The 19,548-nt window shown below is 40.6% G+C and overlaps 1 protein-coding gene across 2 annotated transcripts in view; it reads right to left on the bottom strand.

Moving 5' to 3' along the window:
- The window catches only part of kdm4b (lysine (K)-specific demethylase 4B), a 43,644-nt gene that overhangs the window by 19,564 nt on the left and 4,532 nt on the right, over nt 1–19,548 (bottom strand). For both annotated transcript variants that reach the window (XM_061078480.1, XM_061078481.1), the window contains exons 3-8: nt 19,036–19,211; nt 18,222–18,336; nt 17,544–17,737; nt 11,087–11,136; nt 6,527–6,630; nt 4,095–4,232 (exon numbers count right to left, since the gene is read on the bottom strand). In XM_061078480.1, coding sequence (XP_060934463.1) covers nt 4,095–4,232; nt 6,527–6,630; nt 11,087–11,136; nt 17,544–17,737; nt 18,222–18,336; nt 19,036–19,211 — 777 coding nt within the window. The remainder of the gene's footprint in view (nt 1–4,094; nt 4,233–6,526; nt 6,631–11,086; nt 11,137–17,543; nt 17,738–18,221; nt 18,337–19,035; nt 19,212–19,548) is intronic.

The following is a 19,548-nucleotide window of genomic DNA, read 5'->3' as shown; positions in this document are numbered from 1 at the left end:
CAATATCCAGCCTACATTTCATCCAGACACCACTTGACAGACGGAAACATTAAAATATGGTGTCGGGTGGAGGCTGTTGGAGCCGAGAGTGGGAGGGCAGACACGGGCAAGTGCACATGGTTCCAGCTGATTGATGCCATCATGAAACATCATGAAAGTGGAAATAGCATCAGGCCAGGGAACTTCAGACGCAGAAGAACACCAGATAAATATTACACCTACACAGATTGTACTGGTTAAATTTGCTATTTTTTTTAATTTGTAGATGGATAAAAATACTTGTTTTATTTTTTCTGAAAGTATTAAGTGATTATGGAGATTGTTGCCATCCTCAAGGGCCAGGATGAGCAACACTTAATTATCATATAAATACTTAATTAAAGAATGGGAACACATTTTGAGGATGCAAAAGATTTAGGAAAACAAAAACTCACCCTGAGGCAGGCAGTCAATGAGCCCTGAAGTATACTTGGGCTCCTAATGAAGCTAAATTGCTGGAGCCACAGAAAACCGAGAGTGTGGGGACTCCCTATAGAGCTGACTGCATGTGTTGTGTACTAATGACAAAATTGGCCTCGAGTCTGGCCTGTCTGCCTTGACCCACGGCAGCCCTCGACTATGCTAAATTCTTTATGACTTCTTTCATCTTGCCGATACTGAGGTAGATGATTTAAAGAATGAGGAATGATCGGAGAGGTAATTAAAAATTGTTAAGATGCAAAATGCAGAATATATTTCACAGCAGGGCTTTGCATTACCCAGCTGCTAATGTTATTAAAGCCTGCTGTGAAATAGTAATCCTTATTTCTTTGTTTGTCTCTTCCTCAAATGGTTGAGGTTTTTAAATGAGATGAATATTGTAGAATTTTTTTGGAAAAGTTTAAATCCTACAAGCACTTCAAGTCTAATGTGTAGTAATAGGTGAGAAATCACAGGTTTCTAATGTGATAATGAACATGTAAGCTATATACTGTGAACTTCGCTTCCTATTGAACATGTGAGTTTTTTTCTTTGTGCAGTGATTGCGATAAGACGAATCCTCCTCTCTTACCTGTTTAATAATGCAAAAAGGAATCTACATAACTGGGAGAAAACATTGTGTTCATCAGGTATAATGGATAGGTTGCACCTAAAGTCTAATAAAACCTCAGTATGTCCAATCAAAGCTTGTCTGGGCCACAGCAAAACAAGACAAGTCTGCAAGCCCTTCTAAAAAAAAAAGACAGAGTGAGTGATCTGCAATTCACTTTCAAGATGAAAAAGTGATGTCATTTAAACTGTGAACTGTGAGGATGATTTCTGCACCTCCACCCAGACAGAAAGAAATCACCCTGGGAGCCTCGGGGAGCGGCAGCAAAGTGTGACGGAGCAGCAGAGGAACGGAGAAAGGCTTTCATGGAGAATACTACCAACCCTGAACATGTAAACTGTTAAGAATCACTGATGCAGATACAACTATTTTTAGAAATAATCAGCGAGATGCTTTTTGCCAAGCTGTTTTCTACCAAACTTGCCAAAAACAGTAAATATCCTGCCAAGACATTTTCCTGTTCCATCCAAACAAACATGTTCACACTTAAGGGTTTTTCTAAGCCCTGGTTGACACTGGGTAATCAGAAGTAAACAAATAACTTTAGTAAGTGCACACAGGCAAAGTGCAGAGTTATAGGTCTGCTTTGACTGCAGGTGTGTTCGCTCAGCCAGGAGAAAGATGGGTCTGCAGTTGAGGAGCTTGTATTTAAGAAGACTGAGACATGAAGCACACCCAAGCCGTCTCTCTTTCTCTCTTTCTCTCTCTCTCTTTCTCTGTGGTGAGTCGGCAGCCCCCAAACTGTGACAAATTCAATACCGGGCTCAATCTTTCACAGTCCTGTTTGGTGCTGACTGATCAGGGCTCGGTTGGGGAGGGGGAGGAGAGAGAGTGTCAGCGTTGGGAAGTGACTGCTTGAGAGAGAATGAGAGGGAAGAGAGAGGCCGAGAAAGAATGATAAACCAAGGAGGTGGATGATGTAGGTGAACCAGCATAGTGGTGGGGGTGGGTGTACTTGTACGCTTACATAGAGTGAGGCTTTGATTTAGTTTTAAACCATTGAACATTTTGTGTGGTCCTCTTCTTCTGACTTTTATAAGGGCTGTTTGAGTGTGAAGACTTGAAAATGTGGTTACGTGACCTTTTCAAGAGCTAAATTGTACTCAATGTACTTATTTTAAAACCTAGTGTTCAAGAGCCTTGAAAACATGTAATAGGACTCATGTTTTTACAACAAGGACATTTGAAAAAAAATCCCAAAGCAAGTAAATACAGTTACTAAATGGTCCACCTTGAAAGCAGTACTCAAAATCCACCTTGAAAAAACTGCTTTTAATGTTTGGTTATCACATGTATATTATAATTGAATGCATGATTATGATGTGTATTTTTAAATATTGTTTTGTATGCAGTGTCTGTGATTTTTTTAAAGCGCTATACAAATAAAATGTTTAATTGTTATTACTTTGTATTTGTTTCTTTAGATAGATGTGTCTGTTGTCACTGGTCACTGCAGAACTAGAACCACAGCAAAACACCTTATTATAGCGATTCATGTTGCTGCCCTCGGCCAATGAGCTCAGGCAGGCAGGCTAGCATTTTATGTTGCTATCGTTAAGAAAAGATAGAAACTTATACCTGCCCCAAAAATGTAAATGGTGTAAGGAGGTAAGGAGGAGCAGAATTTGGGAGGCATTCAGGGAAAAGCCTTAAGTAAACTTTCAAACCCCACTGTAAAAACACATTGAGCCAACCTTCAAACTCAGAATTATTCACACTGAGGAAGCCTGGATGGCTTCAGCATTCTGCTACAGTACATACAGAATGACTGCTGCTGGGACTGAATTTAAGCAGCACTGGTTACAAGACAATATAGGTTACCACTATGCTACCACACCAGCCCCACAGAATGAAAATGTGCGAGTCAGAGACAAAGAGATGGAGTGAGGAAGGTGGACGGGCAGAAAGAGCCCGTCTCACTGGCCTTGCTGCTCTCTCCTGACTTGCTGGGTGTGGTGCTGCGCTTTCGATTTGTCAAGTCGGATTACCAGCGCAGAATGGGCCACTCTTCTTTATAAGATGGAGAGTGAGGTGGAGAGTAGTGGTGATGCTCCCTTGGGCACTGGGTTGGGCAGAGGGGAGACTGGTGGAGCCTGGACTACTGGCTCTTAAATTACAACTGGCCACATGGGAAAAGTAGTAAGGCCGAAAACGAGAAAGAGGGAGAAGGGAGGGAGATGTACTTCTGCAAACTGGCACCTAATAAATCTGACATGCAGCCAAGTAAAGAGAAAGCAGGGAGACGAGGGGCGTGCACATACACACACACACACACATATTTGAACACTCGCACTGAAGGGAAGTGAACAGGAAAATGAAGTGGAATGTATTAAATATAGAGACAAGGGGGGAGGTTCTTCCAAGGGACATTGTAGTTGCGCTCCCGTCCACAACCAAACTATGCTCTGTCAATTTCATGCTCAGCAGCCCTCGAGCAAAGAGGCAGTTAGCATCAATGGAAGGATGCGAGGGTATGGTTAGTGTCGAGGGGGACCCCGGGAACCAGATGAGACTTGTATATTTTTAAATGATCTATTCAAAGAAATACGCCACTGCTGATTCACACATCAACATTTGTTAAGAGTTTCACTTAAAGGTTTCCATGTGTTTTATTACACGTTTTACAGACGCTGCTAGATTACTGACAACTGACAAAAATAAAAAAATCTTTAAATGATGGGTTTTCCAACTTGCCAATATAACATACCAACTGCACATGGCCAAAAGGCAGGGCTACATTCCTTTACTAGTGACAACACACAACAACACAGTGTTCTCTCTGTTCATATCGTTAAATCTGGATATTTACTTGAATGTACTGTATGAAGGAGATTATGCCAAAATAGTAAATCACTCTTCTTGTGGGGATGTGGGCACTGTGCAGTTAAAACACCAGTTTGGATGTCGCATTGGCAGTGCAACAGATAACACTGCGCTGTTATCTCTGTTGCTCTGATATCATTTCATTGCTACATGACGGATTAACCAGTCGGTCTTATCTTACCTGGGTGGCCATCTTGCCGTAGTCTACCCAGCGCAGGGTGGCAAAGTTCGTGGACTCCGCACAGTTGAAGCCGTGGTTGAAGCCGGCATGGTAGCCATACGGAAAGGTGATCATGAACTCCCCTTCATTCTGAGTAATCTATGGATAAAATGGAAAAACAATCTCAACCAATATACAAGAAGATTTAATTGAATAAATTGCTAATTAGTTCAATGGCCATGCATTTTCTGTGATGTTAATTCCACCAGAATCCCTGTCAATTCCATGAAGATGGAGGATAATACTTAATTTATATGAATCACTATTACATACACATTCTGTCTAGATCAGATTTTTTTTACAAAGGTTATTTTACTGATGAAACTAATTGAAATTGTCCAATAACTGTAATGGATAACCTCTCAGCCCCCACTTACTTAGAGAGGCCATTTTGCATTTCTCCTTAAAAGTGTTCACAATTTTATCATTAAAGAAGCGTATTTAGGCATTGGTATGAAGAGTTGGAGGAATACTAGGTTCAATAGAGCTGTAACTCTATGTCGGCCTGGCTACAATGCCGAAAACCAACCTGGGATTGTTTTTATTTTCTTCTATTAATGCGGAGTGGTAGGCAGCTCTTATATTGCGGAGGGCCTTCTCATATCTTGTTATGATATATTACATATATTGTTCGTGAAGCTTGCTTAGATTTGCACTTTTCTACCCCGGGTCTCCTTCCGGATGGGGGTGCCCAGTAAACCTCCTACAGAGGGCACCCAGGAGGCATCCTGACCAGATGCCTTTACCACCTCCACTGTCACCTTTTAAATTGAAAGAGTGGTGGTTCTACTCCGAGCTTCCAGATGTCTGAACTGCTACCACTATCTGTACGGCCCAGACCAGCCACCTGATTTATTTTTAACCATTTATTACTTGCAGCTATGCTATTTTCTCTCATTAAAAAATGGTCTGATCTCATTCTAATTAATAAAATATATTCCACTATTACTAATGAAGCTTATCGCCACATCAGTTGTCATTAAGGTTTTAAGGCTATACAGGGAGTTCAACTTCTCAGGAACAACTTCCCTCTTAACTTTTCTGACTTGTGAGCAAAATTAATTCAGTCTAACATGACTGCTTCTTCTCTCGCGTGCGTTCCCATGAGCTCAGTGTTACTCTGAGAATGTTTAAAAATGCGAGGACAAGTTAAGCACATTCATTTTTAATGTGTTGGCCCGAACCTTAAGCCCTCCATGTCTGCCGCGGATCTCAGAGTCTGTCTCGACATCTCTGTGAAGCCGGGATCCAGGCAATCAAGAGACACATCAAGCCAGACAAGGTGACAGACATGGAGGGGGAAACAGGGGTAGAGGCTGCGAGCGGGATATAAACTTTCTCTGCTAAAGGCAGTGGTTCATATATCAAACGTCCCTTTTTGCTCTCACAAGAACGGAAGAAGGCGGTTTTATTTTTACACAGAATCGAGAGAGGTACTGTAGGTGTGTTACAAGTAACATGTTCGCTGTGATAATGAAATCCTGAAGCGGGGGGAGTGAAAAGATAAATGGGATGGAGGGATGGAGGGGGGGGCCTCTGCCGACAGTGGAGAACTTCGTATGCCTGCTCTCTGACAGTTCTTTTCCTGTTTAATCTTCTATTAATTTTTGCTATGTGAAGATTTATTTTGTTGCTGAACAGAACAAAAACAGCAAGGTGGGGAAAAAATGCCAATTAATATTCGATGACAGACAAGAGATGATCATTACTCATACTGTATCATAACCACAGCCTCTAGCAGTTGTGGTGTTTTTTCGCAAAGCTGAGCCAATAACCTCCCTTGCGTAGTCATTAATCATTCAGAACAAGCCCATCGCTATTGTGAATTACGCAAAACACACTTCTGTGGGTTTCAGAGAATAGACGGTATCAAATGCATATATTTCAAGCTCCTTAATTATTTATCATCAATGCCAACGTCAATGAACCCAATAATGATCATCCCTTTTAATGATAAGTGTTTTTAAATGTTCAGGTGTATTGTCCCTTGGCTCATGTCGAAGAGCACTGGAATCATAAGGGATACATTTGTTTCATTGAATTTGTTTCCCGTTATTTTACATGGTAAAGTGATGAGAATGACCGTGACCTGTTTATTGTGAAGGACTTTATATTGAAAAACATGCAAGTTAATGTTGTAATGAACAACTGCTTCCACCGTTCAACTCAACATTTGAGTTAGCCCTCGAGTGAGGCATAACACTGAATGATGACTAACACTGTGTCAAGGCTATCCAAGCATCTTGACGTCATCTAACACAGAGTAAAGTAAAAAGTTTGTAACAAAGACTCTAATTAACTCCCTCTACTAAGACCAAAATGAGAACTAATTGCTCAAGGTGACCTTTAAAATGTCCTATACCGTCATGCACCATGGAGACGCTGCCACTTACCCTGTCAAATGGAATGCTGTATTTCTTTAGGATGGATGGAGATAACAGCGTCATCTTGTGGCGAAGGAAAGCATCGCAGCCTTGGGAACTGCCAGGAAAGAATCCTGCAGAGGGTCACAAAGAGCACATGACGTTCAGGGCATTTTACTGAACCAATTCATCAAAGCATTGAATGACAACAACAATACAAGAAGCAGTGGCTACGCATGACAAGATATCAGGAAATACGTGCTGCATGCAGGACTTAATCAAAAGTAAGAGGCAAATCGCAACAATAAAAACCGCTTGGTTCAACTTAGAGCCCTCGCTATTAAAAGCGTTCATTTATCATAATCAATTCTTGGTTCCTCAGTTTTTATAGTTTATTGTTGAAATGTGAAGTGAGCGCAGTGGAAGAGTGGAGGGAGGACACCTGAAACCTGAGGCAGCGGTGGTCATAATTATACAGCGCTGGGACATCGCAAAAGAATTAACGTAGTGTTCCGTCTCTGCACGTCCACCTAGCGATGCATCGAAAAAACAAAACATTTCTGCACCTCAAACTTTAGGGCAGTTTTGGAGGAGAGTTTAATTTGCTGATAAGTATTTGATGAATGCTTTTTTAAGTATTGACTGACACATGTTTCTTCAGCTGAAATGTTGTTGTGTTATTGTTAATCCCACAACTTGGAAGAGGAGACCTGGTTTTCCTTTGACATCGGCGTAAAATAATTTATGGCCTAGAGTGTGGCATAATCACATTACCTCAGTGCATAAAAATGCATTGTTTGTGAGCCTCCAGGTTGGATTTCAGGGGGAAATCTCACGGAACGCATTATGGCACAAAGAAAAACTGGAGGCACTTAACTGAAACTGGGGGCTGTCACTTCCAAAAATTGTTAACCCACTGAGCGCAACCAAAGAGAAAACCTTGCCTGGAGATGATCTGCTTTGCTGTGGAACGGCTGCGAACATTCAAACTGTGCAAGTAGGAGCAGCAGTTAAATTGAAATATGGAGGCATACAATTGTAACCATGATCCTATTTGTTTGCTGTGTACTTAATCCCAAGATAATACAGCGAGGTCCTTTAACTGTCCATTAACTCTGTCCACACACAAGAAATTCTGCAGTCGCAATACATTACAAGACCATTAATATCGTGTATTGGGCCAATGCGTGACTGCAACTACAACTGTTCTCATCTGCAGAAGCAACTCACAAAGCTGCTGGATTTGGCAATGTTACCGCTCGTGTTACAAAACAAACCCTCTCCTTAAAAAGCAGAGACCGCTTTGAGATCATAATATTCCCCTGACATTATGGGTTTTCAAAGCCCCGAAACTCTCCCTCTCTCTCTCTCTAAAACGAATGACTTGTGCTGTTGCAGACTGAGAAACTCAGATGGTCTTTGCATAATCAAAAGGGAGAGTTTCTCCTCACTTACTCTCCCTCTCTGTACTGTCTGTACCCACCAGCACCTCAAAAAGGGGGAGGGGAGTGGGGGGTCACCGAAGCATCCACCCAGTTAAACTTTAATGTGACTGACAGTATAATCGGTACCCATTTCATCCTTGATTTTCGCTGCATTGTTTCAGCCTCTGTTCTACTCTACAAAGCCAGAGAGGCAGAGAGGGTCTCTATTCTCCCGTCGCCCGCCTGCTTGTTGGAGCTGATAAAGGTGAATAATGTGCCGACACAGCCCCATTAAAATGCAGCTGGCTCTCTGAGCCCTCTGCGGGGTAATATTAACTTAAAGGCTTCATTCCGTCCTTTCGAGTTTGAAAATTAAGTTCCCACTTCCAACCTTGCTCCCTCCACCCCCCCTGCCCACTCACACCAAAAAACAAAAAAAAGTCTGAAGTATTGAATGAAGTAACGCGGAAATGAGGAGTGATGAGAGCAGCGTCTGTCGCTGTGTCAAAATTTTTGGAGAGGAGTTTTCAAGTAACAGGACCAATGTGCCAGCCACATTAGGCATTCCTACTACACTCATAACTGTCTTTTTAGGATCTCGTTAACAGTTGGCTGCCTGCGCTGACGATGGCTTTGATAGGTCAGTGGGTGCTTGTTAAATAACGTTGGTGCTGCTTCCCTCCCACTGCCAGCTGCTTAGATAAGAGAGGAGGGCTGCGATCTGACTGTGAGTGAACACTGAACGCCGATATGGAAAATGACAACAGATGCCTACTGCATGTATTTAAAGATCAGCATTTGAGAGCATTCTATCATATCTACAGTTCCAGTATGGAATTCGCCTATCAAATCTGAACGTGTTCAAATCCGATATCAAATCACTTTGTATCTTTATCTATTTATCATTCAACAATCGCATTGAAAAATCACGATTACTATGATAGAACATATTATCTGAAATTGGCGTTGGAGAAAAAAAAACATCCTAAATCTTCAATTTTACTATACTAACAACTACAAACTATAAAAACGTTAGTTTGGCTGATTACTGTGAAATACTCAAAAGGTTCAGCTGGATGATTTGACGACAAACAGTGAATAAGCCCATATCAGCTTGGGAAGATGAACAGTTCTCAATGACTTATTAAATTATCAGTATCAGTCAAACTGGCAATTTTTTTATGTATTCCAACCAAATTTGGAGGTCAGATTTTCTCAGTTGAAAATTACATTTCCAGCCAAAAAGTGTTTCAGGTGCACTCCAACCAACCATTGATTCAATGTTAATATGACGCGCAATTCTTTGAAGGAATGTTAAAAGTTTCAATAACAAATATTTTGTGTTCAGGGTAGTGAAGATATTATATATTACTTTGGGTAAATGTTGGCAAAAATAATTAAAGTCACCTTTTAGGGGTTTACATTTACAGAATAAGACAATGTTGTGTGACGTCAGACAACTGCTTCTTTATGGAGTACGGGTAAATTGATTCGACCAGAGTTCACCAGTGGGAACGTGGACTTTGAGACTTTAACAGACGTTCAATTGTACTATTTCAGTTGTCTGTCAGAGGGGCGGTAAATCAACACAAAGAACACAAGGGCTGTTGAACTGAGATAAATAAATAGAACCATCCGTTTTTTTTTAATGTCTGATACTAAAACTGGTCTAATTTATCCAAGGCAGTGGTTCTTCTTAATAGTGTTTTTGAAGTGTTTTTATCGTGTTGAACAGACACTAATGACAGTCAGAGTAACAAATGGGGCTTGCTCACTGCTGATGATCAACGTGGCTGCTTGTCTTTTAGGTCCACCACTTTCAAAAATGATTCTGTCACAGAAACATTGCCAAAGTTATGAGTTTAAACATTAAATCACTTCATAATGTTGAAGCCACAGGACTATTGACACTGTGAAAGGTGCTTCATATTACGTGGACTGTGCTGTTTTTCCTTTTTAAGGGAGGCTCACTTGTCTGTCACATATTGTGCAAAGCATATGACACACACTCTCGTATAAGTGAAAGATAGCAACTGACTGCGGCTCTGCATTGGTGATTATTGATTTGCTCTGGGCTCTTCGCAGTAACAAGGACAAACGATGTGTCTATTTCATGTAGTTTGGATTGAACAACTCTCTCTCATCGTCCCCACGTCTTCTACCGTGCTCTGAACAACATGCCATACACAAGTTCATCTTCAGTGATAAAAACAAGGACTAGGAGGATAATGTCTGTTGAAGAGAGTTGCAAGGAGACATCTTGTGCCAAAGAGAGAGGGGGGGGGCAGATGGTTGACGAAACACTCAGGGCAGAATGACTCAAGACTATCTCACTTCAGACCCCATTTATCTGACTCAGACACGAATGTATAAAAAAAACTCATGTTAGAACCATTCAGCAAAGCTTTTAATGTTCAGGTAAACTAGAGGTGAAGTCTGACACCGTCATGCTATCTGGTTGTAATGGGTTGGATTTGTCTAAAAAGAAGGTGTTTTGATCATCCCCAGGTGGCTGGATGCAGTATAGGTGATAAACCCCATCTCCTCTATGTTTGTGGATGGCAGCATTCTTATCCATGATTCATTTGATCTTCATTTCATGACAGTGGGAGGAGATGGGGGTACGTTGTCCGTCGATCAACGCACAGATCACCATTTTGCTTGGACTTTGTTGTAGAAGCTTTGTAGGTTTCATCTTCTTTGTGCCGAACAGATATTTGATTCTGTTGGCCTCAGCCTGCCTGTTCTCTAAATTTGGCATCTACAATTGGCTGCTTGTCCTTTCCAAGCTCCATTTTAGCACAGCCAGGTGACTAACAAATATATGTCTCTATACGTGGTTAGAAAAGCTGAATGTAAAACTTTTTCATCCAATGAATGCAAGCAAAACATTTTTTTCCACCGTGTATTCTTACTGTTCACTGTGAGGACCACTGTGTCAGCCAGACAAGAAACTGCAGAGAGGTTGTTTATTGTGAGTGGTAAAGCGTTCTTAAAAGCGTCACGCGTGCTGTGCTTAAGGGGGAATGAGACAGGATGTAGCTGAGAGCTGCTACTTTACTTTCTATTCTCCTGTGGAAGGCAGAATGGGGAAGTGTGCTTGAGATGTGTGCTATTGTGTATGTTTTCCAGGTATGAAGGATTTGAACTGAAAACAGTTCCTCACCTTGTGCCAGCCTCTCCAGCCTCTTGCCGTGTTCAGGTGGGATGGCGTACCTGCAAACAGAGGAGGGAAAAATCCTGATCAGATGGTTGAAAGATTGTCTTTCCTTAGATTTACTAAGGCAGAAGGACAAGAGTTTGACATCTGCATTGACATCAAAAACAATCTCACCCTAATTTCTAACCTGTTACATTTATAAATCTTCCTCTTCCAATATTCCCTCAAATCCCCACTGAACATTTTCCATTATTCCTCTCATGCAACTTCTAAAAGGTATTAAATAAAGCAGACTAAGAAATACATAAAGAGTCTTGCAGCTGCAGATGAGGCAAAGACACGACCATCTGAGCAAGACAACAATACTGCAATTATCAGAAATGAGAAGAACAAAGCAATGGTACTGAGACCAATAACAAAAAATTGAAAAATAAATATAAAAGAGCTGCACGATCACTCCACCAAATTGGATTTTCTCAAGAGGACACAACTCTGAACACACCTTAAGAATCAAAGCTAATACAATAGTATGAAAACACAAAACGCTGCCCAACATAACAGCCTTAAAACAAGTAATAAATTGCAGGGACGGAGGAGGAGAAACAGGAGGTTTGGTGGGAAAGATAAAAATGACTGGTGAAGGGCAGGACCAAGAGAAATGACTGTTTTGGGAGTGCTGGCTTATTTTACAGCCCTCAGCACTTACCGTTTTAAGAAATGAAATCACCCGAGCTCTACACCTCACCCCCCCTCCCTACCCAACCTTCCATTTTAGCATGCCATGCACACATCATGCACACCAATCACTGCCTTGGTCAATGTTTGCAAGGTGCAGAGGGAGGAAGGAATGAATTGTCTTTGTGTTTTTCCACTTGGATGTATTACTGTGCAAGTAAAGAAGCCCTGTGTTGCTGTGAAAGCGGAGAGAATATAAACATTACCAGGAAGTCAACATGTCTGTGCTGTTAATACAATAGATGGGAATTGTAAAGTCTGTATCATTACACCAAACATCAGATGCTGCATTTAGACAGCAACATTTAAAACAGCACGAAGCGATGGAGCCAGCAACTCTCAGCTCTCATCCCTTTGAGACGTTATTACAATGTTTTTGATTACTACAATTATTTCCTCTGGGTTGCTGAAGACTCCAGAGACCTTAGGCAATGAACTATGGGTGAAAGAAAAAGTCTACACTTCTGCTTTCTTACTAGAGCCTTAACAACCACATGAATGTTTGACAACAAAAAAAAGGGAGAAACAGAAGGAGAGCGTTGGAAAGTAAGAACGATTGAGTGATGGTGAGTAGCTACGACACGTAAGGAGGGAGCAAACAAAGAACAAACAGGAGCATGAGACACACAGAGAGAGAGGGATAACAAATAATAAACACAGAGAAAATAAAAGAGGAAGATGATTTCAGACAAGGGAGCCAAGACATGGTGCCACACTGCCACCTGTAGATGAAACCTGAGAACTTCAGAGAGGTGTAGCATCCCTGTGTTGTATTATTACAGCCTGGATTAACACAGCTAACCACCATCAGAAGCTCTTTACCCAAGTGCTTGATGCAATTTGGGAGGAGGCAAGTGACAAGGAACACGTGTATTTAAATACATATTGTTGCTGTTAATTACCCTCTCTGCCATTGCTGTAGTTTTGAGCATTTTTTATTTTGTGCATTCTGCACTTGAAGATAATGGGGTGTTGACTGAGACAATTGAATCAGGTAATGAGTTGCAATTTGTCCTGTGGTCTAAGGCGAATGTCAACAAAAGAAAAATGTCAGATGAGGGTTCATTTTATTGGTCTGAGTTAAGAGACGTGACCTTGAGTTTTTCATTGCATTAACTCAAGCTGTATCTGCTTCTTCTCGGGAGTTCCAATACGTGCAGATGGAGCACAGACTCATCGCAGGCATCACTAACTCTTGTTTACCTTCTTTTACTGTGCATTTGCAATAGGGCCGTGTATTGGCAGAGTGTGGTGGTACGCATCATGATACTGGAGGTTTAACTCTACATATTATGATATTGCGATACCAAAGCAAGGCAATATTATGCAATTTCTTTTAAGTTCAAATCATGGAAAAATTGGCATAGTATAAAACACATATATACCCCCCCGTATGTATATAATAGGATGTGTCCAGTGGTTGAAGATAGATTACAACCCTGCTTCCTCATGGTCGGGGATTTGAGCACAACAAAGAGAATCACCGAGCATATAGAATATTTCATAACCCACTACTTTGTCATCCCTTCTCATTGACCACCAGCTGCACCATGCATATTGTTCTGCATCCTGTTGATAAAGGTTTTAAATAATTCAGCTGTTTTATTCAACACTTGCCAAGTTTTGGTGCTACCTATGCGTGTTGTGAGGAATTGTTTGCATTAGTAGTGTGTACCACTTCAATGGCTTAATATACATTTTAAAACTCGAGGATGGCAGGTCAGAAGTTTGGTTGGGATGAAGTTGAAGTGTTTGTGTTCAGCTAATCTATAACCGTGTGCTGATGATAAAACTGATGGAGCTCTTCTCATCTTTTTTCACACAAGGCAGCAATTAAGTACATTTCCCAAAATGCTCAAGATTTCCCAAGTTGTTTTTGTCCACCGGGAGCCTCACGTTGCAGAACTTTCTGTGTAAATGTGCAAAAGTTCTGGAGCAGCCTGCGCCACAGAACATCCCTCAGACAATCCCTTTCATCCCAGCATCAAACTAAACAAATCAGCCGATCAGCGTGTCTCCTCCTGTTCCCTCCCTCCTAAGGCCACGGTTGCCATGGCAGCAGCACGTCTGTCACTCTAGTAGCAGAGAGAAACATACCAAACAAAGCAGTAAATGAAGGCCTGAAATATTCCCCCTCTCTGAGGAAAAGTATGATTTGTCAGCGGCGAGACAGTTTTCCTAGCAGCTGGAAATCAGGCATCTTTACGAGCGACACTGTGCATGTTTGTCACATTCACAGAGATGTTGTGTATTTGTGCATTCTTCTTTTTCAGGCTTTCACTGTTCAAGGTCATTTCTATCAAGAGCTGTTCCTATTGCTGCAGTAAAAAAAGTTTCTCCCGTATGCTAATCAAGTAGGTCATAACTAATTTTACAAATACAAGTTTAATTTAAAATACCAGGTGCACATGTCCCTGAGACCACAGATGGAGAGAGTTTTATAATAAGACCAGACAGCACACTGGGATCATTTGCTGTGGGAGAAGCTAGGATATTGAAAGCAACCGAAATGTTTGGTTGAATGTTTTATCGAAAAGGTGAGCAAATAATACCAACTACTCCCTCCATTTCTCTTCTGCATCTATCACTGGATCCAAAACTCTAAATATCTCCTTATTGTCTGTATCCCTCAACATGCCACACGATGACGTGACAGAAAATGCATCTGGTGCAACTTCATCACAAACTCAACTCTATCACTTCTCGATTACATTCTGGGATGTAGCTTTGGAACGTGACTGGTCCAGCCACAGAAAACTGTCAAACAAGAAGGACTCAAAAGCGCAGGAGTACAGAAGAGGCTGAGGACTGGAGGATTCATTAAAAATTCCTCCATTCCCTGAAGTTGCAGCTGGGCTACGCTTCCAAATATCCCTTTAAATTCTCTTTCGTCAGCCTTTGCCCACCTTCCCCTCACATGTTCTGAGTCGAATCTTTTATCTGACAGCCGATCTACTGCTGTGTGTGTTGGGGCAGAGGGTTGATTGACAGGATTTCAGCAATAAAAATAAAGAGAATGATGGAAGGATAAAGACAGTGACTGACTGCTGAGGCTGAGATAATTTACACATCCTTGTGTGTCAGTGTGTGTGTGTTTGCCAGTAATTATCCCACCACCCAAAAATATAAAAGTGAAAATGATTCAATTGCAGAAGAATAAAGATGAGATGCTTGGTGTGCACTGAGACAGAGAGGGAGAGGGAGTGACAGAGGGAGAACAAAACCAGGTGACTAAACGAAGAGAATCAGACAAAAACAAGGAAAAGGTGTTTAAAAATGGAAATTAATGCATCTGGGATTTAATAAGTCTGAGATGACAGAGACGACAGTCGGGGCAAACTAAATGGAAGAAAAAGGGAAGCAGGAAAGAGGCAGAGAAGGTACAATGCAGGGATGTGTGAAGACCATAGATTATTCTCAATATGGGTAAAAGAAGAAATCTCAAAACGTATTCCTGCATTAATGCACGGACAGGGCTCATCCTTAACATACTGTGCATGATAACAAATATTTACACCTCATATATTTTATCCATGGATTACAGTATTCTATATTCTGTCATTAAGTCACTCTGCTCATGCCAATAGGTGTGGGCTACAGCAACACATGAGAAAAAGGGGAGAGCAAAGCTGCCGCACAGAAAAGAGGCGAGAGTGACGTTGACATCAACAGATGACAAGCTTAAAGTTTGTTGGCCCAGTCAAAACATTATATTAATATGTCAGGTTACTGTGAAGGCTGGGGTTAATGTCAATAAAAATGGCTCTTGATCACAAAAGTAATTAGGTTACTATCAAATATTGAAATTTATTTACATTTAAAATGGATTAGAAGCTAAATTCTTCTTGACAACAATTAATTACATGTGTTGAATTAGGGAGGTGGAATGTAGAGTTGTTACTTTTTATTAATTTATTAAAAAAGGTCGAGCAGAACCAGAGATGTATATATTTTTTTTTAATTCCACACGTTCTTCTACCTTATCAAACCTACATGACCCACAGCAGACCTCAACCATCAGCTCAGTGAGACATTTTTGTATGTTATACTCAAGCAGCAAATGGAGCCTGAAGCTTCTAGCCTCAAGCAGATATTTTAAACTCACATCTTTCTGACTTAATACCCACAGATTAAATTTTATTTTTTAACTTGTACTAAGGAAGCATTAGTATTTCTCCACAGATCCTCAAGGCCCATGGCAGACCTTTAAATATGCTTGCATCTAGACTCTTACTAATGTTGGTTGTACGTTTTTGAATCATTGATTCAAACCATTCAAATAAGGTCTGTTGTTAAAGTTGGTACCATCCATGTCATGGTGTCATCAACTAGTTTGCCCCTTAAGCACTACATCTGTTAAACATCATACCAGAGTGGGGGTTCAACAACCACTATGGCTCGAGAGAATAAAGATTATCCAGGTCTAAACAACACAGGTTTTCTATATGTATGGTACAACCACCACTGCTCAGCCTGTACAACCAGACTGAGAATCACAGTTTGATGGATTTTTATCGACACACATCCAGATTCTGTACATTGACACGACAGTTATTTGTAATGATACAGAGCCACACTCCAGGAGAGGAGTGAAAACAAGACAGGTAGGTGGTTTTTAATGAGATCACATCGCAGGACCTGTTATATCCCTCACAAAGACAGACACATGAAGAGGAAAGGGGGAAACGGGGAAGGGAGGCATACTGTGACAAAAACGAAGACAGGTGAGAGAACAAACAAAAAATGGAAGTTTAGGAACACACACACTTAATAGGAGTTGGCTCTGCTTCCTTCCTGCAGTGTCAGGGATCAAAAAAACATTGAGGGAAAGATGCGAAAGTACGAGAACATGTATGCAAGTACAGGAGGAAAAAACAACAGACAAAAGCAAAAGAGAAAAGTATTTTTCCTTGGGTACCAGGGCCCTCCAGTGGTGAGTGACAGAAAGACAAAAGGAAATGTAAGAATGATGCACAGAAGAGAAAGTGAGCGAAATAACAGCTCAAATCAATAGAACTATACTATAACTATATATCATCTACTGTAGACCAGCTTCTAAATGGTTTCAGCAAAGTTTGTAGAAATCTTAACATTTAAACAACAGGAGTGTTTTTTTTTGCTTTTGTCTGATCTGAGGAGAAAACAAGAGGAAAACATTTGCAAAACAAGAGGATGAACTGAACTGATTTCTAGAATTATTCATGAAATGTTGGTTCTAAAATCTCAAAAGGTCAAAACACAGTCGTAACACAAACTGATTTCAAGCTCGATCAAATATCTCAAAAGCTTATTTGCCAAGTAATGACCCCACGGAGGGTGAAAATACCAGCCAGAAGCCCCTTGTATAGCAAGCAGAACATAACTTCTCAATGAAACACAACTGACGTCAAGAGCAAACACCAAATCACTTGATAAAGCAAGTATATAAAGGTCTGTTGTTTCAAAAACACAAGCATAAAACAAGAACCTCACTACTCAGACTAATAACAAATACAAAAGGATTGTAAACACATAGGAAGTTATGTTTATTTGTGAATGTCTGTATGTTCACTACCCAATTAAAACAACTACAGCCAACCATGTTAGTAAATATCTGTTAGCTATATTTACACACTGCTACTGTGCAGCAAGTAGACATTATAAAAGCCAATTTAAAATCTTAAAATTGCCATGTGACACAGGTGAAGTTGAACAGGGAGTTTCAAGAAAATATAAAAATGTGACTCACCAGGACTTGGACTGTCCAAAGTGCAGGTAGTTGATGCTGTAGAGGTCCATGTCCTCAGTGTGCCATGCAAATGTGGTCTTCCACATGCCGAAATACAGATAAGGAGTATTGACACCCTCAATAACGATGCCGCACTCCTGCTCCACCATGTCCAGCAACGTGTTGAGGTGGCCAATGTTCCACTCTCGAATGTCCTTGACAAAAAGAGGCATTTTTATGAACATTATGCAGGAAACACTATGATTCACAAAGACTATTTATTTGCTACCACAAGGTGGTGCTGTAGTAGAACAAAAAATGATAACATCTCATTCAATGAGCAAGGTAACAAAGTAACAGCATGTGGTGCAGAAAGCAGAAACATTTGAATTCTCAATGATCCATAAGTCAGTGTATTTAAAATAAGCATGTCTAAAGTGGACACAATAATCATGTTACATTTTGGATGAAGCTCTCATGTTATCAAATGATATTAATAAATAGATAATTCAAATTAGATAAGACAAATTAGGATTAAGTAGTATTTAGTCATAAAAAAAAAGAGTTAAAAGTTAATTTAGTAAATATGTTTTCCTAATATCACTTGGTTATGACAAATTACCTTGATCAAGATAAGATAAATAAGATGGGCTGGCAAATCCTCCTTTACCAATGAGTGCTAACACACAGGTTCCTCACCTCATCATAGATGGAGCCGCTGACATCTGCACCGTAAATGGGCGACACAAATGTCAAGTTTTTCCAGTATTTCCTCTCTAGGTCGTCAAAGTCTTTGTGGCGAGGTGTGCAGTACCTAAAAACAGAACAGGACCAGATGTGCTGTCAGTCGTGAGCAGAGAGGTGGCCTTTCAGCCACACCCTCATCTTGGCAGGCATCCATCATTGTAAGATCAGCAATGTGTCGGTTTCAATTACTAGCATGTAGCGTTTGAGTTACTTCACAGGAAACGGGACCAATACAAAATGCTCACAACAGGGTATATTTTACAATGACTGATTCATGCCAATAATTACCAATAAATACCCAACTGCATTCTTTACCATTGTTATCTAGACTGTGGTGGCCTCGGGGAGTTGGTACAGCAAAAGTTTCCCAATCTTTTTTTACACTTCTCATAGCAGCGTCCAATATATCTAACTCAGAGTTTTGTGTCGTTGAATCATTCTAGAGCTGTGTGCAGAGCTATTTGCCCAGCTGTCGTACTCCCTCTCTCATACAGGTTAACAGTTTTACATGAATCAGAAAAGAAGCAATAACATCTTCAAACGGAGATTTTTTCAACTAGCTGTTTTCAAATGATGATGTATCTCAATTACAAATGGAACAGAAAAAGTTTGAATAAGAGGTTGTATCAGCACTTAATATAATATATCAAATTTGACCTCCCAAGAGAAAACATCAGTTTGAGTTTCTTCTCCACAAGCGATGTCTAGGACCAAAGAAGAACTACCACATGTATAAATGAGAGCCCTGGACTGGGCACTAACTTACTTCTTGCTGTTGGCCAGCTTGCGATACTCGCCCACGGTCATAGACTTCTTCTGGATGTTGTATTGGGTGAACAGACCCGACTGACCAGTCACCACCTGCATGATGGGAGCTGGAATCACCATGTCCTCGATGCTGTCGTAGGATCGCCGCGGCTTCCAGCCCTCTGGGGGAATCACCTTTTGAAAAGGAGGAAATGGTTCTTATTACAGGCAGTGAGCCAACATTCAAACTGAAAGGATTGCAGTGACCTCCAAACTCAAAAATAAATGTTTCAATAAGATTATAATCAACCACCAATGTTTTGTTGAACCTTCATTTTGCATGTACAACTCTCTAATTCACCAATTAATTATATCATATTCCTCTGAAGATGTTAAACAATTAGTACTCAGGTAATCAAATAGTATTCATCTACTATATATTTGACTGAACATCAATGCTGTGAAATTTTAAACATTTGCTGATTTCTGCTTTTAAAATGTGAATAAATTGTTTTGTTTTTAATCATTACGA

The sequence above is a fragment of the Limanda limanda genome, chromosome 9, assembly GCF_963576545.1.
Source record: "Limanda limanda chromosome 9, fLimLim1.1, whole genome shotgun sequence".
NCBI classification, from domain to species: Eukaryota; Metazoa; Chordata; class Actinopteri; order Pleuronectiformes; family Pleuronectidae; genus Limanda; species Limanda limanda.
The sequence above is the reverse complement of the archived record's forward strand: the minus strand, read 5'-3'. Positions and strand labels throughout refer to the sequence as shown.